A 27,163-nucleotide genomic window follows, 5' to 3' on the forward strand; every position below is an offset into this window, starting at 1 on the left:
TGGCTATTTCAGTTCCCTCCTCCCCAACAGTGGTTTTTTTGACTTTGCAAATTCTTGAGTCAAAGAATTGATGGAGCTCTGGATCTTCAGTTTTTGACTCGATGGACTACTCCTTTTTAAGTTCCTGCAAATTTATGTACTCCCGGTTTGAGGGGAGCATGGCACAATAAATGTGGGTAGCAAAATCGCATCTTGAGCAATAGTAAAGGTAGAGTGTATCCACTTTTCGAACACAGAGTAGACAAATTGGAGAGTCGAATTGATGGACTTCAAGAGAAGGGGTGAGGTGGAGAGGGTGGTTGCTCTCTGCACATCTTGTTTACTATATATTCAAATCTGCTGACTATATTCATAAAATTTGTTTTCTGCATTAATTAAAACTATTTACTGTTTTCTCATAAAAATTGTTCACTGTTTTCTGCATAAATTGTTTCTAGCATTCTGCATAAAATTATTTCTATTCAGCATTATTTAAAAAATTGTTCACTATTTTTTTGCATAAATTATTCTTTGTTCACTGCATATGTTTGTGCGTTTAAATGAAAAAAATTACTTATGTTTATGTTTATTTGTTGATTATCGGAAAAAAAAGTATAAGGAACTCGAGCTTGCCAAACTTGAGTTCCATATTACAAGGAACTTGTGCTTGGTAAGCTCGAGTACCATAGAAGAACAAAAAAGAGCATTACACTTGAGTTTTGTATTTACAAAGAACTCGAGCTTTGTAAGCTCGAGTATTGTGTTGCATGAATCTTGAGTTTACCAAGCTCGAGTTCCATGTGGCATTTTTTCAATTAAAATCCACGTCAGCACAAGTTTTTTTCTTTTTTTTTAATATTTTATTTTATGAAACTTGAGTGTTTGAAACTCGATTTACATAGCGAACTCGAGTTTCAAAAAAGTGGTACATTGCCACTTATTTTGCAAACAGTGGTATGTTGCTAATAATTTCGCGAAAAGTGGTAAATGGCTGATTTCAAATTGAAGATACAACAATGCCTTTGATGAATTAGCTTTTTAAAACTTATTTTATTCTAGTTATATTATAAATTTAAATATAAGTTCTTTTTAACTTTTTATTATGGATGTGTAGTATATGGCTAAATTTTAGGATTAAAACACAACATTTTATGATTAAATACAACTTGATAACTATCATAAATAAAAAGAACAACAACAACAACACCACTAAAAGAAAAAAATGTGGATGCACATCTAGAGCCTTTCCTTAACCCCCCCCCCCAAAAAAAAAAAAAAAAAAAAAAAAAAAAACCTATAACAACAAAAATTTGAGACTTTTACCGTAAAAGGAAAAAAAAAAAATCTAGTTGCTAAATTGTAAATATAAGCTCTTTTTAACTTTTTGTTATGGATGCGTGGTACATGGCTAAATTTTAGGATTAAAACACTACATTTTAGGATTAAATACAACTTGATAACGGTCATAAATAAAATTGTAAAAAAAAAAAAAAAAAAAAAAAACCAACAACAACAACACCCCCAAAAAAAAAAAAAATGTCAACCTTTTAGCATAAAAAAAGGTAGTTGTTAAATTTTAAATTTTTTGCTCTTCTTAACTTTTTGCTATTGATGTGTGGTACATGGCTAAATTTTAGTATTAAAACACTAAATTTTGAATAAAATAAAATTAAAAAAAACAACACCTACAACACCTGCAATAACACTCAAACACAAACAATCTTGGATCTTTCATTTAACAAAAATAAAAGACAAAAAAAAAAAAAAACATATCAAAAAAACCCACATCTATTTTTATTTCATAAAAAAAAAATGTTATGTATAATTTCTTGGTTTTAAAGGTAGTTGTTAAAGCCTGAATTTAAGCTTCTCCTTCTTCTTCTTCTTCTTCTTTTATTTTTTTATTTTTTTTATTTTTTACTTTTGTTATGGATGTGTAGTAAGTAGCTAAATGTTAGGATTAAAGACAAGTAGATAACTCTCATTAAAAGGAATAGATATGGACTTTAACAAGCTTAATGTTGCTCTTTGGAGCTTATGTACTAACTTTGGCTCAGCAAATGTGCATTGGGTAATTGATTGTGATAGACCTCTATTTGTTGCCATATCCCAATATTGGTGGTATAGTAAGAATTAGATCAATGTACTATGTCGAAATGACACCATAAATCTTAATTATTAAATCGTTCTTATGTATTGATGTTGTATGAATCATGCTTACCTTGGCTTATGTTATGAGTATGCTTACCAAATCAATTTTTCTTTACTTGGAGTATAACAAAAAACAACTACCAACATTAGTTTAGCTTGAACTAATTTTCTGAGCCCATCCATAACCAGTGCAAAAAGGTATGAACTCATTACACCCTAGGTTTGTTTTTTTTTTTTTTTTTTTCACTCACAAAGCATCTTCTTGTTCACGTATATGACCTTGCCTTGGGAAAAATACATCAATTAGTAGTCTAACTGATTAGGTTAGATTAGGTAAGCTGTACTTTTCAGGATAAAGTGACAAACCACGTTCCAACTCGAAGCTTCTTCTTGTTCACATATGACCTTGCCTTGAGACAAATACATCAATTAGTAGTCTAACTGATTAGGTTAGATTAGGTAAGCTGTGCTTTTCAGGATTAAGTGGCAAACCACGGTCCAACTCAAAGCTTCTTCTTGTTCACATATATGACCTTGCCTTGATATCAACTTTTTCTTTTTCCTACCAATTTCCTCTTTTTTTCCTTTTCCCTTGATTCCCCCGAAAAAAATTCTGCTACAGTCTACAGACGTGTATGGTACTTTATTTCCAAAATTCCACTCTCTTTCTACTTTCTAGCAATGCTAGAGACATCGAATTTTCACAACTTTTTTTTTTTTTTTTTACAATTTGTTGAGTTAGCAAAATATAATTAGTGCCAACATTATTTTCATCTGTACCACCACTATTATCACTTTATGGCACACCAATTATAAATTGTTATCTCAATTCTCAACAAATGTGAGTAATTACAATTTTTACTATCTTTCAGCTCAATTGGGCCTACCATAACAAAAAAGGAAATAGCTAGGACTATAAATGAACCAAGTTGTTTATAATCAGCTCAAGTTCGACTTGATAAAAAACTTGTTTATATTCATTTTTTTGAAAAACAAGTCAAGTTCAAGTCTTAAGTTTAGGTTTGATTATAAAACAAACAAAGTTCAAACATAATAATGTGTTCATGAACAAGCATGTGAACATAAGGGCTCAATTTAACTATGTATAAAATTTTTTACTATTTTCTGCATAAACTATTTCTAGCATTTTGCATAAAATTATTTTCTATTCAGCATTATTTAAAAAATTGTTCACTCTCTTTTCTTCATAAATTATTCTCTGTTCACTATTTAAAAAATTGTTCACTGTTTTCTCATAAAACACCTCATGAAATTGTGTTTTCTAAATTTAAAAGCCAAATCTGAAGGTGTTTTATGAGAAAACAGTGAACAATATCTAAATATGGTGTGCTACAACTCGCCAAGAAAAAAAATTTACCAAAGCAACTTTCACATCATTAGCCAAACATTTAGATATACATAAAAAAATGTTTCACATTCCTCTTAGAAACACTTCAAGTCAAGAAATTGACCATAATGCTTCCGAGAAGTTAGAAATTGATGAGTGTGTTAAAAATGAATGAACAATGGGTATGAGTGGCCTAAAAATTCATATTTTGAAATTAAAATTTCTATATTTTACAATGCTTCTATTTAAATAAATAAAAATATATGTTTGTGCGTTCAAATGAAAAAAAAATACTTATTTTTATGCTTATGTTTATTTGTTGATTATAAAAAAAATAAAAAAAAAATAAAAAAGTATAAGGAACTCAAGCTTACCAAACTCGAGTTCCATATTACAAGGAACTCGAGCTTGGTAAGCTCGAGTACCATAGAAGGAAAAAAAAGAGCATTTAAGCTCGGGTTTTGTATTTACAAAGAACTCGAGCTTGCTAAGCTAGAGTTTAAACTCGAGTTCCATGTGGCATTTTTTTCCAAAAAAAAAAAAAAAAAAAAAAATCCACTTCAGCACAAGTTTTTTTTTTATGAAACTCGAGTGTTTAAAACTCGATATACACAACAAACTCGAGTTTCATGAACTTGAGTTTTAAAAAAGTGGTATTTTGCTACTTATTTTGCAAATAGTGGTATGTTGCTAATAATTTCCGCAAAGTAAATGGCCGATTTGGCCCTAATTACTCAATAGTCTTAACCTTAACAAGAAGAAAGAGATATACTTAATTCCAAATTAATTAAAAATTCAATTCTTTTCACAATTTTTAAAAGGAAGTCTTTTCATAAATTATATACATACAAAAGCATAATATATATATATATATATATATAGACACACACACACATTATTTATAAGAGGATTCCCCTATTTGGACTAGACTTTTATGTGGTTCATAAATACCCCTAAACCTTAGGTTTAACGGAAAAATACTTGAGCATAACCCAGTAAAAATATATCTCCAACTCCACTTAAAATACCTACAAAATAAGGGGTTGTTTGGTAAGAGTATTTAAATATAGTTTTTTTGTTTTGCAATCCATAAAATGATAGCTCCCATACTTGAATTTATTGTTTGTCTAATATTTTCTAAATACAGTTTTCAAAAAATTGTATCCTATTTTCCTGATTTAAAATAGAATTTTAAAAACAGTTTAGGGGGTGTGTTCAGGATACAAAAAATGTTTTTAATGACATAGTTGTAAATAAATTGAAAACAGTAGACCCTACATATTTGTCCAAACTCTTTTATCTCTTAAATTTAGGAGTTTATCTTTATCACAAAAAAAATTCTCACACTTCAAATTTGAAACTTATCATTAAAAAAAAAAAAAAAAAAAAAACATGATGAGTTCTCATTGACTAGCAAATTACTGTTTATGTTTATATTTCCTTTCTTTTTTTTGAGACATGGATTAGTACGAGAGTGTTCTATTTTATAGGTATTTTAAGTGGAGTTGGACGTATATTTTTATCAAGTTATCTCCAAGTTTTGTCTGAGTCCAATTTAAAGAGAGGAATCTTTATATATATATATATATATAGACACACGCATTAGCCTAGCCTCATCAATGAGATTTTTTTATTTTTTATTTTAGTGTCATAATTTCCTTTTTATTTTTAAACTTTGGATAAGTTTGTTTTGAATACCTAGATTTGTAAGAGAGCGTCTTAGGGCCTGATTGGTAGTAGGATTTTTGTTTTTGTTTTCAAAATAATATAAAAACAATTTTCACAAAATTGAACTTAAAACTAGTTTCCAGATAATAATTTTTATATTTTAGGTGTTTGGCTCCCACTTTGAAGAACAATTTTCAAAATACTAAAAATAAAAATAATTGTTTGGGAGGCCATTTCTATTTTTGAGATTTTAAAAAAATGTTTACAAAAAGTAACATATAGAATCTGTAGTTTACCTTTGTTGTGGATAATGATAAAGGAATAGAACTCATCATGTTTTTTTTTTTTTTTTTTTTTTAATGATAAGTTTCAAATTTGAAGTGTGAGAATTTTTTTTGTGATAAAGATAAACTCCTAAATTTAAGAGATAAAAGAGTTTGGACAAATATGTAGGGTCTACTGTTTTCAATTTATTTACAACTATGTCATTAAAAACATTTTTTGTATCCTGAACACACCCCCTAAACTGTTTTTAAAATTCTATTTTAAATCAGGAAAATAGGATACAATTTTTTGAAAACTGTATTTAGAAAATATTAGACAAACAATAAATTCAAGTATGGGAGCTATCATTTTATGGATTGCAANGGTTTGGGGTTATGGCATTAGGTCTGAACCCACTTCAAAGATTCAAAAATTCTGGTGGTTCTTTTACAAATTAGCTCGTGGGCTTCTTAGTTCTTATATATATGAAGCAGTAGGACCTCTAGTCACTGCTTAATTTTTTTTTTCTTTTTCTTTTTCTTTCAGATGATAGAATTTAATTATACACAGAAAAGTAGAACAGCATGCCTTGGCAAAGTAGCTCAATTAAAGCAACATAGAACACACATAGAACAACAACTCAAACCAAAGTGCTTCACTCTCATGAGATATATAACTAGACCAGTTTGACAAGACTCAGCTCCTGTGCTAAAAGAATTAGGTACAACAATAATGGTTATGGGAGCTGGAGTCAATCAGAACTATACCACAAAGTTCTGTTTAAATAATGTTTCCAACTTGCCATTTCTGGGGAACTATTCCTAACATACACATCTGGTCTTGTTCTTGTCAACTAAAATACATGCACATAATCAACATCAATAAAATTATTACCTAAAACGCAAATCGAACTCTTTAAGTTTGACTATAACTCATTTTTATTTTCTAATTTTACTTTCATACAATCAAGTCTTCTAAGTTTTAAATTTATTCAATTCATTACTTTCATTTAATTCCATTAGAAAATTGTTGTTAAGAATGCAATTAACTAATGAAAAAACATTTTTTTTTAAAATAAATTTCTCATTAAAAAAAAATCTATAAAATTTTTATTAATTTTAAAGATTTTTTTTTTCACGTGAGAAATATTTTTTTAATGTCAATTTTTTAATTAAATTGGATGGAATGCCTAAACTGAATAAATTAAAAACTTAAAAGACTCAATTGAATAAAATTAAAGTTAGAGAATTGAAATGAATTTCAGTTACATTAAGAGAGTGCAACTTACATTTTAACCGAATTTATTTGAGATTGAAGTTGATGATAAGAGCTATCCCATGGCTTTTGATATTTTTACCTTAAAAGTATAACGTAATCCAATTCAAAGATTTTGATAATTTTGCCCACTTTTGAGTTTTGACAATTCTTTCTGGGTAATTATAGTTCCATTTTTATTGTTTTGAGTGTCTTGAAGGGGTGTTAAATCATTGATTAAGTAAGTGAAAAAGTTGCATAATCAAGTGAAGAGAAAAAAAAAAATTCTAATTTTGGCAAGGGTCAAAAAATGACTATAGTTAGTGAACTTGTTTCTAGCTCCTTATTAATTGAACAATGATCAATAAGTTTAATAAAATTATTAAAAGAGTTTATTTTAAAAATGTGAAATACTACCCAATTAAAACTTAACAACCAAAAAATTTCCAAAAATGTGAAATTATGTAACCAAAGTTTCCAAAAATGTTAAATACTACCCAATTAAAACTAAGCTACCAAAAAATTTTAAGAAACTTAAAAGAGTTTTAGAACTAGATTAACGTTATTATTGTAATAATATATTGTGTCATTTGGTAGTTGGTTTTGATAAATCTCTATCTTAACCATTACATGGCTTAAAAGTACTTTAATTTTTTTCCTATTGTAAACAATAACATATACATAACTGTAAACATATATTTTAAACATACAAAAAAAATAATCAATTTTATGTTCACTTCACATATATAATTTGTTTCTTTTTATGTCCAACATATATAAGTAATATTCTTGTTGTAAATTTGTATAGACAAAGATATAGTAATATATATTACGTATCAATCAAAATAAATTTGAGGAATTGGCACACAAGTAAATGAAGGCTTATTTAAAAGCTTTACAATACTTACTGAGTATAAGGCATTTGATTTTCAATCAAATTATTAAACGTTTAAGAAGTTTATGCTATGTCTTTGATGACAAAAGAATCATACATGAAACTATGTTTCTTAAAGTTTATGTACATGGAGAAATTTAGAAATTTTTTTTTTTTTTTTTTTTCTTTTATAGTCAAGATTGAAAGTCTTTCATTGATAGTAGGATAACCCCATAGAAATTACATCCATACGAATATTCTTTAGAATCATTGTTAGTAAATGGATAATTTGGTATGCCAAATACATATTACAACAGATACTTTCAAGAGAGGAGAGACTAGATTCTCTTCACATTTTTGGACATCTAATGAACTAAATGAAGACATTAACCTAAAAAATAATAAAAAAAAAAAAAAAAAAAAAAACAAATCTTGGGCTGCTATAATTGGTATAAAGTTTCAGAAATTAGGGCAGGCTCGAAAAGTCGAAAACTGCTAAAACGTTCATGCACCATGAATTGTCTTGCTCCAGGTGCTTTTGTAACAAACTGAAAGGCAAGAAAACAACAGGAAAAAAGGTCTCTTGCACATTTCAGATATCGTAGGAACCCTCAAATAGGTGCAACATCACATTGTCACATTTGTCTTGCACCTTTCAAAAAAGGTTTTGCTCCCACTTGTACTTTTCCCAGATTTGTAACTGAAACTTTCCACTTCTTTCATTCTCAATTAAAAGGAATTTCCCATGACTATATCCTATATTGCCATGTTAACAAGGAACCTGATTGAAGATTTTTAAGTATGAAGTTCCAAAAATGAATTAACTCAATCCTTTGTTAGCTTCACAAATGGCATAAAAATTGGAATAAATCTCCTGATTGTGCTCCATCTATTTCTCTTCTCCCATATTTAGCTTATTCTCTGAGACTTGCAAACCTTTCATCCTAAGCATTGCCTTGCAAAAGTCCACATTTGCCAACAAACCAAATAATTAAAATTAAGTTAATTGTCCACGTCAACCATTGAAAGAGCCGAGTTTACAAAGTAACTCCTTCACAATTCCTTTACTTAGAGCCATAATCACTCCATCACCTACAAGAAACAACGTGTAAAATTAAGAAAAATATCCTTGAACAATAGAAAATTAATAACTGGCAAGTGTCGATATAAGTCAAGAAATGATGAATTTTAACCACTAATGACCTCAAACATGTCATAACATGAGAATTAGCTCCATAAGGCCATAGCCCTAACATCATGTAATCATTGTTTGCACAAGCCACACAACATGAAATACCATGCATGTCAAGTGTTCAAGGGAGCACTCAAAAGGTTACGACACATGCCAATGGTTCCACATTTGCAGAAGGTGATGGGAGCCTAACCATTGGTAGCCTTTCAAATGTAAAGCCGACATGTATGGTTTAATGCATTCATTATTTCCATTTTTTTAGGACCATTGGATGTAAAGCATTTAGACCATCAGAACATAGTAGATACTTCTATAAAATGGCGACCTCATTTTTCCAGAGCAAAACGGAATTTGTGGAGAGGGTAGGAGAGTATGAAAAATGTTTTTTTGATTAGTAGAAAGAAAATAATCAAGTTCTGGCATTGCCCAGACTCAAACCGGAGACCTTCAGTGTGTTCGACAAAAGAGTATGAAAAACGTGTATTTATCATGTTAACAAGAGAGTTCAACCCTTTCCATCTTCCCTCTAAGCATTCTTTTTCATACTCAAGCTGACTTGGTCAAATCTAAAGCAGGGAAAACTGATTAAGGATACACAGTTTGGGCATGGAAAACTTCAAGGCTGTGAAAGAAGGAACATTTTGCAGATACATAAACACAACATAAAAACTGGGAATTGATCAGACTCTCAATCAATTCATCTATTTCTTGGTACTCTAAACCTTTGCGCTTTAAGAAGAACAAAACAGATGATGACCCTTGAAGAATTGAGGAACCATTCTATTGCCCTCAACAAGTCCCTCAACAAATCCAGGGTAAGGTCAGAGCTGTGAGTGAAAACGCATTGCAGTGCTGTATCTTAAATTGTTAGGATCTGGGGCTTCAAGTTTATTATGAGGTGGTTCTCTTTGGAGAGGACCCTATAAGGACCATGTCTTTCTGCTTGTAATGTGACTTTTCTGGTCTGGTATCAAATGTCATCAGCAGGAAAGGTTCAGAATGTGAAAAAGGATATCAAGTCTAGGGTGGAAAGTTAATGCAGGAGCTTTGAGGAATTCCTCAATTGTATCTTAGCATGATGGTAAAAAACAATTATCATGAAGCAAACACCATTAGTTCAAATCCTATCATATCTATCCTAAAAAAGTATACTTAAAAATGCCTGCACTTTGCTAAAGCACTTTTTATGCCAAAATCAATCATAGCCCTTATCAATGGTGATATCACTTCATTGCCAATGGTCTTTGACAAACACAGACACAAATGATCAGTGAAAGGCAAAATAATGGGTTCAATCCTATGTAAAGACATAAATTTTGCATTTACCTACATGCACACACCAAAAATTGCTATGTTCTAAATGCCTACTTGAGCCGTTACTATATTACCTTGCACCATTCAACACAAGCAACTGCTCACATATTATTGCCATAGTACATTCCAAAACCCTCTCAACAAACATTAACTCAATATCACACACCACCCTAACACACTTTTTAATATAAATGCACTTAGGATTAAAAACCTATGCACAGATTCAATCCCAAATTCTTCATTCAATGACAAGAGACTTCATACTCAAACATAAAACATAACATACTAAGCTTGCTTGCTTTCATTATCATGCTGACTTATTTAAACCTAGAGCAGGGCAAAGCAATTAAGGATGCCTGGTTTGGGCATAAATTACTCCTAGGCTGTGAAATAAGGACCACTTTACAGATACAAAAGCACAACAAAACAACGAGGAATTGGTCATTCTCTCAATCAATTCATCTATTTCTATATACTCTGAACCTTTGTGCTTTAAGAAGAAGAAAAAAGATGGCCCTTGAAGAATTGAGAGACAGTTCTCTCGCCCTGAATAAGAGGTCAGAGCTGTGACTGAAAACAAATATGAGTTGATACATTGCTGACTGAAAGGATCTTGAAGGAATTCAATTGCATTCAATGCAAAAAAAGCGCATGAGAAAAGACAGTTATTGATGAAAGGTCTATTGCAAATTTGGACTGCGTGAAGGTTCTTTATGCTCGTAAGAGCACTCATAGCAGTGGTGCTATATTGGTATATTACTATATTTTAGCTCCTCAAACACTAAAATCTTGTTCCAGCAGTGGAGCTAAATCTATTTTTTTAAAGCTCCATTGCTACAGTGCACATCTATAGATAGATGTGCACTGTTCATGAGAGCTAAAAAAATATATATTATTTTATTTTGCTGGTGATTAAAATAATAACACTTGCTTTTTTTCTTTTTCTTTTTTCTTTCTTCTCTCTCTCAGTCACTCCATCTGAAGCTCTCATCCTCTCCCAAAACTCTCTCAAGCTCTCATCCTCTCTTAGTCACTCTCCTCTCTCACCGTCACTCTCTCAAGCTCCCTCATTCACCGCCGCCGGCCCAACCCAGCCGTCCCAAGCCGCTCTCAAAACTCACCGTCACTCTCCTCTCTCAATGTCATTCTCTCAAGCTCCCTCATTCACCACCGCCAGCCCGACCCAACCGTCCCAAGCCGCCAATCGCCTCAGACCAATACCGCCGATTGATCTCTTCATTCTCCGCCCCTATCTCTTTGCTATCTCATTTTTCCTCTACTTTGTCTCTCAATCTTTCTCCGTCTCAAACACCAAGACCCATGATCGCCAGTGCTGGGTTTTGATTTTGTCGTCGTGATTGACAAAACAGTGTTGTCACCGTGATTGGGTTTTATGTTGATGGGTTCTATTTTTATTTTGATGAATGGGTTTTGATTTTGTTGATGGTTGATGAATGGGGTTTGTTGATGGTTGATGAATGGTGGCTGGGTTTCTCTGGTTTCGTGGTGGCTTTTGGCTAATTTGATGGTGGATGATGGGTTCTATTTTTATTTTGATGAATGGGTTTTGATTTTGTTGATGGTTGATGAATGGTGGCTGGGTTTCTCTAGTTGATGAATGGTGGCGGCGGCGGCGGCGGCGGCGGTGGTGGTGGTGGTGGTGGTTGTGGCTGTAGTTGTGGCTGTGGCTGTTGCTGATGGTAGAGGTGGGTGTGGTTGGTGCTGGGATGTTTTTTGGGTAGTGAGATATATTATTTTATTGTGATGTTTATATTATTTTATTGTATTGAAAGCTAAAATAGGGGATTTTTTAGAAAATAACTACAAAACTCAAACAATATTATTAGTTAGACAACGTTTCAAACATATTACATTTATAACAATTCGACTTCAGAGGAGTCGATTTTACTGTTCATATTGCTTATTTTTTTGCCACATAGATAAAGAAATCGAGTCCTCTATACTCATTTTTCATTCATAAAAATCGACTTCAGTGGAGTCGTTTTCAACGCAAAGAAAACGACTCCACTGGAGTCGTTTTCTTTATATTGAAGACGACTCCAGTGGAGTCGATTTCTTTGCATAAAAATTCTTCCTAGGTTCTACTGAATCAAGCGACTGAGAAACGAAGAGAACGGACGAAGAAGCGATTGAGAAACGAAGAGACAGACGAAGAAATCACGAACTTGAGCTTGAATGCTACGTGATTTCCGCGATTGAGAGACGAAGAGACACGGACGAAGAAATCACGAACTTGAGCTTGATTTCCATGATTGCCGAGCTTAGATTTGTATTTGGGGAAAATGAGAGATTATTTCTTTTGGAGGGGAAGAGATTAAGAGTGGGCTACAGATCTAAAGAAAAAAGAAATGAGAATGCCTGGGTTCGTCGGCGTTGCTCGTCGGCGTTGCTCGTTGGCGCCTGGGTTTGGTGAATCGGCGCCTGGGTTCGTGTTTGCTGGGTTCTCCAATTCGTGGTGTTTGCTGGTTCGTCGGTGTTGCTCGTCGGCGCCTGGGTTTGGTGGATTGGCGCCTTGGTTCGTGTTCGTGTTTGCTGGGTTCTCCAGTTCGTGGTGTTTGCTAGGTTCTCCAATGTTGGTGTTTGCTGGTTTCTCCAGTGGTGCGCTGGTTTTTGGGCAAATCGACTTCACTGGAGTCGTCTTCAATACAAAGAAAACGACTCCAGTGGAGTCGTTTTCTTTGTGTTGAAAACGACTCTGCTGAAGTCAATTTTTATGTATAAAAAATGAGTATAAAGGACTCGATTTCTTTATTTACGTGGCAAAAAAATAGTTAATATAAACAGTAAAATCGACTCCTCTGAAGTCGAATTGTTAGAAATGCAATATATTTGAAACGTTGTCTAACTAATAATATTGTTTGGGTTTTATAGTTATTTTTCTAAAAAATCCCTAAAATAGATCCACTGCTATAGCATGTGTGTAGGTAAAATAGATAAAATAATTTTTGGTGGAGCTAAAAAGCTAAATTTTTAGCTTCACTGCTGTGGATGCTCTAATAGGGGTAAAGTGAGAATAATAGCATGTCCAAACCCAAGACCTCTAGAAATAATGGTATAAAACTGATGAGCAACAGCAGTGTTTCTATAAAATCAACCACAATGATAGCACATGCATATGATAGTACTAGAAACCTTTGGACTGTGACTTGCTGGCCTATCTCAAACAGCTCAGTTATAATAGTACTAGCAACCAAAAGCATGTAGTTGGATAGGTTTGTCTATTAACGGTTACCTAACAACTTTCATTTTATACACTCGCATCTGATTCTCATGGCAAAAAAATTTTAACTTTCCATTTTTCTTTTTTCTTTTTTGATGAGTATTTTTGGCACAAATGGGAGACTCAGAGAGGAAAGAAAAGATTTGAACAAGTGATATTTACTTCATGAGGCACAGTCCCTAACCAATTGTGCTCCATAGCTGATTCTGTTACCCTTCGGGTTAGAAATTTTAACTTTCCTAATATAAGTAATAAATACAAGGAAAACGTCTATCTACAGTAAAAGTAAAAATGTACTCAAACTTAATATCCTCAGAAGTACACTAAAAAAAATGCCTGCACCCTGCCAAAATAAACCATAAGCCTCATCAATAGTAAACACTTCATTGCCGATGGTCTTTGGACCAATACAGACACAAGCAAGCAGTGAAACACAAAATCATGGGTCCAGTCCTTCGTAAAAACATAAGCTTTGCATTTACTTACACACACACACACACACACACACACACACACAAAAAAAAAATCTTGTTACTCTATTTGTTTGCAGTTTGCAGCATCTAACACAAAAAAACTAACCATGTATTATTCCCATAGTACATTCCAAATTCAAAATCCTCACAAAAACATTACCTCAAAATCACACACCACCCTAAAAACATTTCTTTATTCCACAACAACAGACTTTATCATTTTGCTTCATGAAGTATACAGTCCCTAACCAATTTTATGATGTTATAATTGGTGTAAAGTTTCAGAAATTAGGCCAGCCAGAAAAGTCAAAAACTGTTAAAACGTTCATGCACCATGAATTGTCTTGCTCCAGGTGCTTTTGTAACAAACTGAAATGGTCGAAAACAACTGGAAAAAGGCCTCTTGCACATTTCAGATATTGTAGGAACCTTCAAATAGATGCAATATCACATTGTCACATTGTTCTTGCACCTTTCAAAAGGTTTTCTCCCACTTGTACTTTTCCCAGATTTGTAACTGAAACTTTTCACTTCTTTCATTCTCAATAAAAAGGAATCTCCCATGACTATATCCTATTTTACCTACACACGCGCACACCAAAAATTACTATGTTCTCAATTCCTGCTTGAGCTGTTACTATATCAGTTTGCACCATTCAACACAAAGTTGACCTAAAAAGAGATTAAGGAGAAAGTTTGCAACTTTTGATACGCACCTGGGGTTATCTACCAAGCAAATCTTTGTGTCACCAAATACACTTAAGATCTTAAGTTTGGGGATCTATTGGAAGCTACTACAATGTACACACAATCAAGTTGCTACAATGAAAGAAACTACACACTTATTATTCCCATAGTACATTCCAAAACCCTTTCAACAAACATTAACTCAACATCACACACCACCCTAACATACTTGTTGATATAAATGGTAAAGGATTTAAAACCTATGGCACAGATTTGATCCCAAGTTCTTCAATTGACAACAAGAGACTTCATACTCAAACATAAAACATAACATACCGAGCTTGATTACTTTCATAGTCATGCTGACTTAGTCAAACCTAAAGCAGGGCAAAGCAATTAAGAATGCATGGTTTGAGCATTAAAAACTCCAAGGCTGTGAAATAAGGACCGCTTTTCAGATCCAAAAGCACAACAAAACAAAGAGGAATTAGTCATACCCTCAATCAATTCATCTATTTCTATGTACTCTAAACTTTTGTGCTTTAAGAAGAACCAAAAAGATGGTGACCCTTTATCAGATTTTATCAGTTTGCTTCATGAGGTACGGTCCCTAATCAATTGTGCACCATAAAATCAGAAGTACACTAAAAAATTGCCTGCACCTTGCCAGAATTAACCATAACCCTCATCAATACTGATCATTTCATTGCCAATGGTCTTTGGACCAACGCGAACACAAGCGAGCAGTGGAACACAAAATCATGGGTCTAAAACAAAATTGCTCTGTTCTCAATCCCTACTTCCTTAATCTGTTACTCTACTCCTTTGCAATTTTGCACAATCCAACACAAAACAACTAACCATATATTATTCCCGTAGTACATTCCAATCATCGACAGAGACTTTACCAGTTAAGCTAATTAAAACCCGACACACTCAAAACATAAAAAAATACAACATAAACATACCACATTTTGCTTACTTCTTCTTTTTTCCATTATAGGACGGCATTCCGCTGCCGCACCTTGGCCTTTTCGGCATCGATAATCGCCTCCACCGTCTGCACCGCCTTCTCCAACTCCCCTTCCCTGTTAACAACCACATAATCGAAACTCGAAACGTGCTTAACCTCCTCTCTCGCGGTGGCGATCCTCACGAGCAACTCCTCTTTCCTCTCCGTCCTCCTGTCCACCAACCTCTCCACCATCTTCGCCTCGCTCTCCGCCGTCAAGAACACGAACACCGCCTTCTGCCCCAGAACCCGCCGCAGCGTCTCGGCGCCCTGGATATCGACCCTCAGCACCACGTCGTAGCCTTCCCCCATGAGCTCCCTCACCTGCTTCTTCGGAATCCCCTTGTACTCGCCGTACACCAGCGCGTGCTCCAGCAGCTCGTCCTGCTCCACCATCCTCAGGAACTGCTCCTTCGTCACGAAGTAGTAGTCTTTCCCTTCGGTCTCGCCGGGCCGCTTGGCGCGGCTCGTGCAGGTCACGACGAAGTGGAGGTTCCGGCGGAGCTCCGTCAGGCGGTTTATCACGGCGTCCTTGCCGACGCCGCTGGGGCCGCTGATGACGACTATCAGCGGGCTCGGAGTCGGGACGATCGGGTCGGAGCTGAAATGCGACCCGAGAGAGGTCTCCAGGGCCCGAATCAGGTCGGAGCGGTCGGCCGCGTCGGCGGCCGGAATGGACACGGTGCGGGGGCGCGAGTCGGTCGACATTGGCGAGGTTAGGCAGAAAAAACGGAGGGGAGCGTGGGGGATGATGTTTGGGGACAAGGATAGTAATGTCCTGTGTTTGGGAAATGAGGAAAATTTGAAAGGAAAAAAGAGAGTTGGAGGGGAAGAGGGGAAAAGGATTTTACGGAACATAGGGAAAAGATTGGTGGAATTGTGAGTGACAGTGTGGTAGTGGTGGGTGGTGGTGTATTTATATAGGGGTCCGGTGGTGTCGGTGCATGGAATTGGAATCGGTAATATGACGGGGTTTATGCTATATGGAAAAAAAAGAAAAAGCTGGAAAAAGATAAAGTTTTGGTAAAAGGAAAAGGGCAGTGAGGAATTTGATTTTCCACGGGGATTTTGGCGTGAGATAGAAGATGGGGTGTTTGGATTTGGAGATAAGCAAATCTGTGGAGTTCGATACGAACGAGGTTGGGGATTTTAATGTTGGTGAAAACGAACGGGGACTAATGTTGTGTCGTGGTTGTTGGTGCAGCAGCCCACTATGAAGAAGGGAAGGTTCAAGTACAATACTTTATCAGTGGGAGTGCCAGCTCAGACACTAATAAGTATCCGAGAATCAAGTTTGTCAGCAATGCATTTTGTTTGGCGGCTCAGGTGGTCAAAGTCACCGGCACTCAGATTTCAAAGCCTGGGTCTGCGTTCATTGGGTCTGTTAAATTGTAAATACTTCATTACAAGGTTTTTTTTTTTTTTTTTTTTTTAATGAAAATACCAATTCAATTTGATGGGAATTGGAGGAGATTAATTTTTTTTTTTTTTTTTTTTTTTTAATGAAAATACCAATTCAATTTGATGGGAATTGGAGGAGATTAATTCCCCCACGTTTTTGTTGTTAATTCCCCGACATTTTGGGATCTAAGGCAGGAATTAATATGTGACATTTTTTATATTTATGTATTAATTAAATTAATATTTATTTAATATTTTTATATTATAATATTGTAAGGACCTTGGGCCTTGGAGGTCATTATTTGGGTATTTAGTGGACCTAAGGCCCAAGCTAAGGACTAAAAGTGTCTGAGAATGGAGTAAACGCTGTCAAAAAAATGTCCGAAAATGGGGTAAACGCTGTCAAAAGATACCATATTGACAAATGGAAAAGTGAATCTAGATCATAACGATCCAGGGGGTTATGTCGAGAATAAGAGTCACCTCGGCTGACTGAGGCCAAGATCCGTAGAGATGGTCTATTATCCGAAGAAATGTCACAGAAATACTCAGTTGATACAAATAAGCACTATAGAACCTCAAGACATGGAAAGATCCTAAAATATCTAAGGTGACAGCTGCTACCTCTGCATTCAATGCACTGCAGCTACCTCTCTGACCGCTTTAATGTGGAGGTGATACCTGAATAGTGGATTTCAGTCTTACAGCTACTACATGAAGACTTATGGGAGGTGCTAATGAAACAAGTATCAAGACTAACCATTTGGCATGCACATAGAAGATAGGGATGAAAAGGAAAGGGAGTATAAAAGGAGGAGGAGGGAACGAGACAAGGGAATCGAAAAATCAAGAAAGAAACACCGTAACTATCTAGAACAAAACTTGTAACCACATTGAAGATCATTATATCAAAACCAGTCTCCTCGGACTTTGCCGAGGACATTTATTTTTCTATCTACACTTGTCTATCTCCATCTTTTTATCATCAACCTACTTAACCTGTCGTCTGATGAACTAAAACCCAGTTTTCTAACACACTTCTTTACAAATTCATTGTTTTGGACTTTTTGGGCCTAAGTCCATTTACACTTTTGGGCTAGGAATTCAAATCTAGTCCTCACAAATATATTTTATTTAAAATTTATTTTTGGTGATTTTTTTTGCTCATTTGTGATATTTTCATCTAAATTTTGTATTATATTTTATTTAATACTAATAAAAAATTTATCCATGGATCCTTTTTGAGATTCAATTAGCTTTTTTTTCTTTTTCTTTTTCTTTTTTAAGTTTTTCATATCCAGATGTATTTTCTAGTAGACATTTCTAACCAAACAATATATTTATAAAGACTAAAATAAAAAATAACTTTTAAGTGTAGAGCAAGTGAGAAATATAATCTGATTTATATAAAAAGTATTGTTATAGTTTCACTGAACAATAACAAGTTTTGAGCAATCTCAACCTGCATAAATAAAGATTTATTCATTATATTACCAATAACTAATATATATATATATATATAAACACAAGATTAAAATTAAAGAAAAAAAATTAAGTATAGCCATAACAAAAGTACAAGCCTAGCCCAGCCAAGAAGATGCTAAGATGGCCACACAAGTCTTATTAATAAGACCCACTTACAAAAAAAACACAAAACAAATCCTATTACACATAAAAAAATAAAAATAAAAAAAAATAAAAAGAACCTTGAAGGCCCAAACGTCTAGCCATAACTCAATATAAACAGCCTAGTCTTAACAAATAGAAAGTAGAGAAAGCCAAGACTTATACCTCAAAAGTCAAAACTCATCCACCTGCAAAATCAAAACGCAGGAGCAAAAGAAAAAAAAAAAAAAAATAATAAGACCCACTTACAAAAAAAACACAAAACAAATCCTATTACACATAAAAAAATAAAAATAAAAAAAAAATAAAAAGAACCTTGAAGGCCCAAACGTCTAGCCATAACTCAATATAAACAGCCTAGTCTTAACAAATAGAAAGTAGAGAAAGCCAAGACTTATACCTCAAAAGTCAAAACTCATCCACCTGCAAAATCAAAACGCAGGAGAAAAAAAAAAAAAAAAAAAAAAGAAAAAAAAAAGGCAATCGGCAGTCCTCACTCCTTAGTCAGTTTAGAGTTTTCAGATCGAATGATTTAGATCGAAGGAAGCTTGAGCCAGGCAGCCAGCAACAGTGGAGAGAAAGAATGAGAGAGGTGGAGAGCAAGAGCTGAGAGAAAGAAGTTGAGCAAGAAAGAGAAACGGTAAAAATTTTAGGGATTTAAGGTTTTTTATTTTGTTTTGTTTTGTGGTTAATTTCATAGTCTGGATTTGTAGTTTATCTTGTTGAATTTTGGTTTGTCTAGAGGACAATGATGTTATTTTTGGGATAATTAATTTTGTTTAGACCAAATTGTTTTTTTTGTACTATCAATGTTTAATCGGATATAATAGAAATTTTGTTTTTTTGGTCAAAAAGATGTGTCGGATTTTTTTTAGATTCATCTGAAACCAATTTTTTTTTCCCCTTCTTTTCTAAAATTTTGGGGCCCCCTTCCACTTAGGCCCTTAGGCAATTGCCTAATTGGCCTAGTGGAAGAGCTGGCCTTGGTTTCTTGTATGAGTTAATGACAACACTAGAGCATTCTCATTAAGAATTGTAAATACTATAAATGCTAAATTTTAACATCAAGTTTGTAAAAAAAAAAAATGATTTGTTTAATGGTAGTTGCTAGGTACAGAAAACATGGTATGAATGGTAGTTATTTGAAAACATACAAAAATAATAAAAAAATAATATTTAAATGAAGTGGTAAAATAATAGAACTTTTAATGTTGGGTATATTGTAAAGTGAGAAGTTAAAATGAATACAGTAACTTTTTAAGATGCTAAATGCTAAATTTTTTACAATTCTTAATGAGAATGCTCTAATGGATGCTAGCAAAAGCTGCAAAATATGCACATATTTTTAACACATTGTGTATTGTTGTAAAACCTTTATAAACATTTTCAACTTTTCATAGTTAGGAATTGATTTTTTTTTTAAAGAGTAAACGGCAGAATTTTATTCAAAGAAAGTAATAAGTCTATACAAAAGCAAGACAGTATCATAGATCAACCATGCTAAGACTATACTAGCTACAGAGCATTCTCTTCACCTAACTAAAAATGCAGCAACTATATACAAAATTACATCAAGGAAAGCCTAAGAAAAAATAAAAATCTATAGAAGACAGGTGCCATTAACATTTATTTTATCTTTTTACATATTAAAATTATCTATAATCAATTTTATAAATATTTTTTTGATATTTGTATGGTAGAAAATTCTCATTCCTCACCTTCAAAAGAGTAATGCTATGTATATTGAAAAAATACATCAAGATTTTTGTTCCCTCTCATAAGTTGGCACAATGGCACATTATCTGAACACCATTGCAATGCATTCAAGGGTGTCCAAAGATCCGACCAACCTACCAATTTGACCAACTTGACTCGGGCTGATGAGGTTCAAATGGTTTAGATAGCTTCCTTAGGACATCAATGATTTTTATGTATAAGTCGTAATCGAAAATTCTTCAAATAGAGGAGAAATTCATTTTTCAAAAACAGAAATTAATCTTGGATCTTGGTGGCAAACAACTGTTTATCAAAAAAAAAAACTAAAGATACTTTGCAATATTTTCAATTCTCATTGTCATATGGCTCTTTGTCAACAATGCCACCTCTAGATTTGGTATGGCAACTCAATAAAATACTCATTCAGTTTCCATTGACAAAGGATTCAAACTTTCAAACCCCTAAATTGTTTGAGTTGGGTGCAAGTTGGCCTCCTTTTCCACTTAACCCAACTCATAGACATCCCTAAAAAAAAACACTCTTTTAAGTGAAAGCTAGTGTATTTTGTCAATGCTTGTTCGGCTTCAAAAACTTTGAATTTATTGACAAATAAAACTCATGAGACTATATAATATATTAGAAATTAAAAATAAAATTATATACTATAGAAAAATTAATAAAAAAAATTGTAAAGAAAAAAAAAAAGGAAAAAGCCAATGATAGTGCAGCATAAATATTCGCAGTAGAAATGATGTCCATTATCATTCATCACAATTCACACTCACTTTCTGACACTCCAACTTTTAGATTACCCAACCAAATTCATCAATAACGCAGCCAAACAGCCCCAACCTAAAAAAAAAAAAAAAAAAAACCTTTTCCAATTCCATATCTCAATTCTCAAATTCCCCCCTGGCACTTTTTGCCCACCCTTTTTTTTTTTTTTACCCCTTAGGATATAGCAGAAGCATGTGATATTCTTTAATCTTTTGTGATTGAATTGTGAAATAAATTTTATTGTTTGTGAAATGTTAGGTTTCTTGGATGGAATTGAATTGTATAGTTGATTGATTGATTGATTGATGAATGAGTAATAGAAAGTTTGGTTCTTTATGTTATAGTTTGGAATGGGTTTCCTTTAATTTTTTCGTTTGTAATGTTTTTGGTACTTTTTACCCACCTTTTTTTTACACCCCTTAGGATATAGCAGAAGTGTGTGATATTCTTTAATCTTTTGTGATTGAATTGTGAAAGAAATTTTATTATTTGTGAAATGTTAGGTTTCTTGGATGGAATTGAATTATATAGTTGATTGATTGATTGATGAATGAGTAATAGAAAGTTTGGTTCTTTATGTTATGGTTTAAAATGGGTTTCCTTTAATATTTTTCATTTGTAATGTTTTTGTTGCTCACTCTTTTTTTTACCCCTTAGGATATGGCAGAGACATGTGATTTTTTTAATCTTTTGTGATTTAATTGTGAAAGAAATGTTATTATTTGTTAAATGTTAGGTTTCTTGGATGGAATTGAATTATATGGTTGATTGATTGATTGATGAATGAGTAATTGAAAGTTTGGTTCTTTATGTTATGGTTTGAAATGGGTTTCCTTTAATTTTTTGATATGTAATGCTTTTGCCCACCTTTTATTTTTTTACCCCTTAGGATATAGCAGAACGCATGTGATTTTTTATTTTTATAACTTTTGTGTTTTAATTATGAAAGAATTGTTTTTGTTGGTTAAATGCTAGGTTTCTTGGATGGAATTGGATTATATAGTTGATTGATTGATGAATGAGTAACAGTAAGTTTGGTTCTTTATGTTATGGTTTGAAATGGGTTTTCTTTAATTTTTTTGATTTGTAATGTTCTTTGTTGGCCACCTTTTATTTATTTATTTATTTTTTATTTTTAACCCATTAGGATATAGCAGTAGCATGTATGTGATATTTTTTAATCCTTTGTGATTTAATTGTGAAAGAATTGTTATTCTTGTTTGTTTTGTGCCACATTGTTTGTTTTGGTGCTTTTGGCAAGAGTGGAATGCTAGATGTATTGAGGATTGCGAACGGTCTATTCTTGATATTAAGTTTTTCTTTTTCCGTACTCTCCTTGAGGGGAGTTGAGTTTTGCCTTCCTATTCTTGTTTTTCTCTCTCCGATCTTATAGATCGTTGTAATCTAGGTTTTTGAATTGTGCCACTGTAGTATACCTCCATTGTACTTGGTTTTTTAATAAAATTTCTTATGTTACTTATCAAAAAAAAATTTGTGAAAGAATTGTTATTATTTGTTAAATGTTAGGTTTCTTGGATGGAATTGAATTGTATAGTTGATTGATTGATTGATGAATGAATAATAGAAAGGTTGGTTCTTTATGTTATGGTTTGAAATGGGTTTCATTTAGTTTTTTCATTTGTAATGTTTCTGCCCACCTTTGTTTTTTTTTTTACCCCTTAGGATATGGTAGAAGCATGTGATTTATAAAAATTTTTTTAAAAAAAATTGTGTTTTAATTGTGAAAGAATTGTAATTATTTGTGAGATGTTAGGTTTCTTGGATGGAATTGAATTATGTAGTTGATTGATTGATTGATGAATTGAGTAATAGAAAGTTTGGTTCTTTATTTTATGGTTTGAATTGGTTTTCATTTAGTTTTTTCATTTGTAATGTTTTTGCCCACTTTTTTTAACCCCTATATTGCAGAAGCATGTGATATATTTTTTAAATTTTTTGTGATTTATGTGAAAGAATTGTTACTGTTTGTCAAATATTAGCTTTCTTGGATGCAGTTGGAACTGAATATATTTGTTGATTGATTGATGAATGATTAATACTAAGTTTGGTTCTTTATGTTATATTTTGAATTGGTCTTCATTTAATTTTTTTTCATTTGTTATGTGCCCACATTTATTTATTTTTTTCCTTTACCATTAAAGATATAGTAGAAGCATGTGGTAATTTTTAATTTTGTTGTGATTCAATTACAAAAGGTTGTGAATTTATAGAGCGAGAAATGGTATTATTTGAATATATTTGTTGATTTTCTGTGATTTTAAATTTTTTGTGATTCAATTGCAAAAGGTTTTGGAAAAGAAAACGTAAAATTCTGTTTTTTAATTTTGTGTGTGGAAAAAGAAATTGTAGAGTTTTTAATTTTTGTTTTGCTTGTGCTTTGAAAATCGTGCGTCTAGAATTATTGAAATTATAAAATAAGTTTAAAAAAAAAAAAATCAGAGAAGAGTGAAGAACATACCAGGGAAGCGTATGCAGTAGTTCAACTTTTCATCCCCCTATCTGACGATTTGAGATGTGAGAAATCTTATCCCAATCCTCTCCATTTTCCTTCTCGTATCTTTGCTTTAATTGGGGACAGCCCCAAATAAGCAGGGTCTGTATAGAGGTGAGGTGACTCATCCATTCGAGAAGTGATGTCAGATTGGTACAATCGCTAATACTTAGGGTCTGTAAAGAGGTGAGGTGACTCATCCCTTCGGAAAGTGACATCAGATTGGGACAGTTCAAAATCACTAATCTCTCAAGAGAAGTTAGGTTTTTAAACCACTCCTTTGGCAGAGACTCCAACTCCTCAATTCTCACCAAAGGCAATTGCTTTAATTTGGAGAGAGGGGGGGAGAAGGAGGAGGAAGAGGAAGAGGAAGAGGACGGAAATGAAGAAGCCCTTCCTCCCGTATTATTCATCTCTATTGTCTCTTCCAATACCTTCAAACTGCTATTCCTAAATTCAAGCCCCTTTTCAAGATTTGGAAATAGCGGCATGCAAGTCATCTTAGGGCAATTCGCCAACCATAACGTAGAAAGATGCGGAAAGTACGGCATGTGTTGGTGATAGTGATTAGTTGATGATGATGATATTGTTGATGTCGTTGTTGCCTTATTCCCCTTATCCACACTCCTCCACTATCCCTTTAGATTTTGATAGTCACCGAGAAAGAGTGTGTGAAGGGATGGGAAAAATGTCGATGGTGATGCCAATGAAGCAGATATCTCATCATTCATATCCCCGTCTGTCATGTACTCCAGACCATCCATATTGGAAATCCATAGTCCTCGTAGAGATGAGAGTTGATACAACGGTGGCAAATATTGGCACTTCTTACAACTATCTATACTTAATACAACGAGATTTGTTAAGAATGAAAGCCAACTTGAAACTCTCACACCCATATACCCATCTACTCTCAAAGATTTTAAACTCTCGTGCGATTGGAGGCTATCCATGGAATTTTCATCATCACTAGCATCTACACCATCATCACTCTCTAGATTCCAGTCTAATTCCAACTCACTGAGACGTTGCCTGTCCTTCAAATTTGCAGCCTTAAATTCTGGGGTGGCATCTTTCAACCGTGCCAAATTTTTAATCTTTATTTTTCCTCTCAAGTCATTTAGCTTGTTTAATTCCACTAGCCCAACACAATGCTTGGAAGAACTTGGAGGGCCCTTACTCACAACAAATAAGGTTAATGTTTGAAGAGAAGTCAATTGCCCTAATCCACATGGCATATGAGTCAAATTCTCACAATCTTCTATGTCAAGGTGCTTGAGGCTAACCAATTTTTGAATGTCAGTTGGTAATTCCCGAAGCCTTTCACATTGAGAGAGGTTTAATGTTCGCAAATTCACCAATTTAGTAATATAACTAGGGAGAACCTCAATATCATTAGAGGAAAGGTCAAGGTACTTTAGATGCATCAAAGTACCTATGGTATTTGGCAACATTTTCATATTTAAACCATGTAGGTCTAATGCACGCAAGTATCTAAAAGTAAAAATAAGTTTTTTGAGAGTTAATTCTTCAATCTTTCCCTGATCATATTTCCACTTATCGTATGCCAATATAAATGTTCGTATCTTGTTTGCTTTAACCAACGTGCTTAAATTCTCAAAGAATGAAACATTATAAAATGAAAACGATAGATGGCGTCCTTTTTCTTTCACATTTTGTGCACTAGTATCAACCAATGTACAATCAGTCTTTGATACATATTGTGCAAGATCATGAATTAAATCATGCATTTTAAACCTCCTCCTATTCATGCCTCTATCTTCTTCTGCATCTTGGAAGAAGGATCTCCAAAGTAGCTCCATGAAGTACTCATTGGCAACATGCTCTAGTTTTTTTTATTTATTTATTTATTTTTTTTTGAGAAAAACATGCTCTAGTTGATGGCTCTCCTCTGATGATTGGATAAAACCTTGTGATATCCATAATTGTATCAATGTCAACTGATCGATCAAATAATCTTTGGGAAACAATGAACAATATGCAAAACAACATTTTAAATGTGATGGGAGATAATCGTAACTCAATTTTAAAACTGGCATAATACCATCTTTCAATTGAGTTACATCTGTGAGATTAGTATTCTTATATGTGTAACCACTCATCTTCAGTTTGTTTAAAGAATAAGACTTTCCCTATCATCCTTATAGCAAGAGGCACTCCTTGACATTTTTCTACTATGTTCATCCCAATTGCTTCAAGGTTAGAATTGATGGTCGCATGGCCTTTTTTAAATGCCATTTTCTTCAATAATGACCAAGATTGATCCCTTGACAAGCCTTTTAGAAAATACGGTGAGATAGTACTAGTAATCTCCGCAACCATGTTGGTTCGTGTAGTTATCACCACCTTACTTCCCTTTGCACCACCCATCAAAAGTCTTTTCAATGCACACCAGCTCTCTTCATTCTCATTCCAAATGTCATCCAATACAAGTAAGTACTTCTTTTGGTTGAGTTGCTCCCGAAGTTTATTTTGCAATAGATCCATCTCAAGATTCTCAGGTTTTCTTTTAGTTGCAGATTCAATTATCTTTTCAACAATTTTTTTAACATCTAAGTCATCAGATACACACACCCACATCTTCAACTCAAACTTAGTTTGGACCTTCTCATCATTAAATACATATTGGGCCAGTGTGGTTTTTCCTAGCCCACCAATTCCCACTATTGATATGAATGAAACATTATCTTCCACATCAAAGTCCAACAACAGATCTATGATGGCTTGCTTATCCTTTTCTCTCCCGATAACATCTTCATCAGGTACAAAAGAGTGAGTTTGATCCCTCCCCCTAGTCACAACTCGTGTCTCTAAAGGACAATCTACCAACTTCAACTGAAATTGGTGTCTGTCATTTGATATATCATTAAGCCTCTCCCTCATAGCTTTTATTTTGCAAGCCATGTTTAGACTAAAAACGAGTTGGTTTGAACTTGAAAAGAAAATACGTACCTTCTTTGCCATTTTATCACCGCCCATCACCTTAAGCCGAAACACATGAGTGGAGAACTCGCTCAGCAAGTCATCCGCATCAAAAACTACATCTCTGAGCCTGTTGAGCCAGTGCTTGACTTGGTGGTTCTGGACCTGCTGCTCCTCTGCATCAAGAAGTACAGCTCGAATAGTGAGAACAGTGTTGTTCATTTTTTCGAGATCACCTTTGACACCCCAGATCGATCCAATCTGTTTGAGAGTGGAGGAGCCCAAGCTTTCAATGATCTTCTGTACAACGCCATACAGGATTGCATCGGCCATTTGTTCTTTCGGATGAGAGAAAACGCTGAAAGACAGAGAAGAAAGCTGAAGGCAAGGATGAAATGCGGGAGAAGGAAGATTAAAGTTGATATGAACTCAGGAAGGAATACAATGCTTGCCTTCACCACGGCACCGCTGCTCCATAATTTATGGTTCCACGAAAAGAATAAAGAGCCTATCGTAGCATTTTTTTTTTTTGGGAAATGGTTCCACGTAAAGAATAAAGAGCCTATAGTAGCCTATAGTAGCTTTTTTATTTATTTATTTATTTTTTTGAAATGGTTCCACGTAAAGAATAAAGAGCCTATAGTAGCTTTTTTAGTTTAGGCCCCACTGCTCCATATTGGTTAGAATAAAGAGCTCCATAGCTTTTAGTGTTTTACAGATTAATATACAAG

The 27,163-nt window shown here is 33.7% G+C and overlaps 3 protein-coding genes across 4 annotated transcripts; all 3 read right to left on the reverse strand.

Moving 5' to 3' along the window:
• Window positions 1–7,738: 7,738 nt before the first annotated feature.
• LOC112019780 (guanylate kinase 3, chloroplastic) lies at window positions 7,739–16,772 on the reverse strand. Of its 2 annotated transcripts, none has more exons than XM_024052303.2 (2): window positions 15,428–16,772; window positions 7,739–8,630 (listed from the first exon to the last, which is right to left on the reverse strand). In XM_024052303.2, the coding sequence occupies exon 1, from the start codon at window positions 16,313–16,315 to the stop codon at window positions 15,443–15,445; it is 873 nt and encodes a 290-aa protein (XP_023908071.1). In that variant the 5' UTR covers window positions 16,316–16,772; the 3' UTR covers window positions 7,739–8,630; window positions 15,428–15,442. The 2 variants fall into 2 exon arrangements, with proteins under 2 accessions (XP_023908071.1, XP_023908070.1); XM_024052302.2 differs by having other exon boundaries at window positions 15,414–16,771.
• Window positions 16,773–24,121: 7,349 nt separating this feature from the next.
• Window positions 24,122–25,312, reverse strand: LOC112019754 (putative disease resistance protein RGA1). Its single transcript, XM_024052272.1, has one exon. It carries the CDS (start codon window positions 25,310–25,312, stop codon window positions 24,122–24,124), a length of 1,191 nt encoding a protein of 396 aa, XP_023908040.1.
• Window positions 25,313–25,592: 280 nt separating this feature from the next.
• Window positions 25,593–26,765, reverse strand: LOC112019753 (putative disease resistance protein RGA3). Its single transcript, XM_024052270.1, has one exon. It carries the CDS (start codon window positions 26,763–26,765, stop codon window positions 25,593–25,595), a length of 1,173 nt encoding a protein of 390 aa, XP_023908038.1.
• Window positions 26,766–27,163: the final 398 nt, after the last annotated feature.

This window comes from Quercus suber, unplaced genomic scaffold (genome assembly GCF_002906115.3).
Source record: "Quercus suber isolate HL8 unplaced genomic scaffold, Cork oak 2.0 scaffold_11, whole genome shotgun sequence".
NCBI lineage: Eukaryota > Viridiplantae > Streptophyta > Magnoliopsida > Fagales > Fagaceae > Quercus > Quercus suber.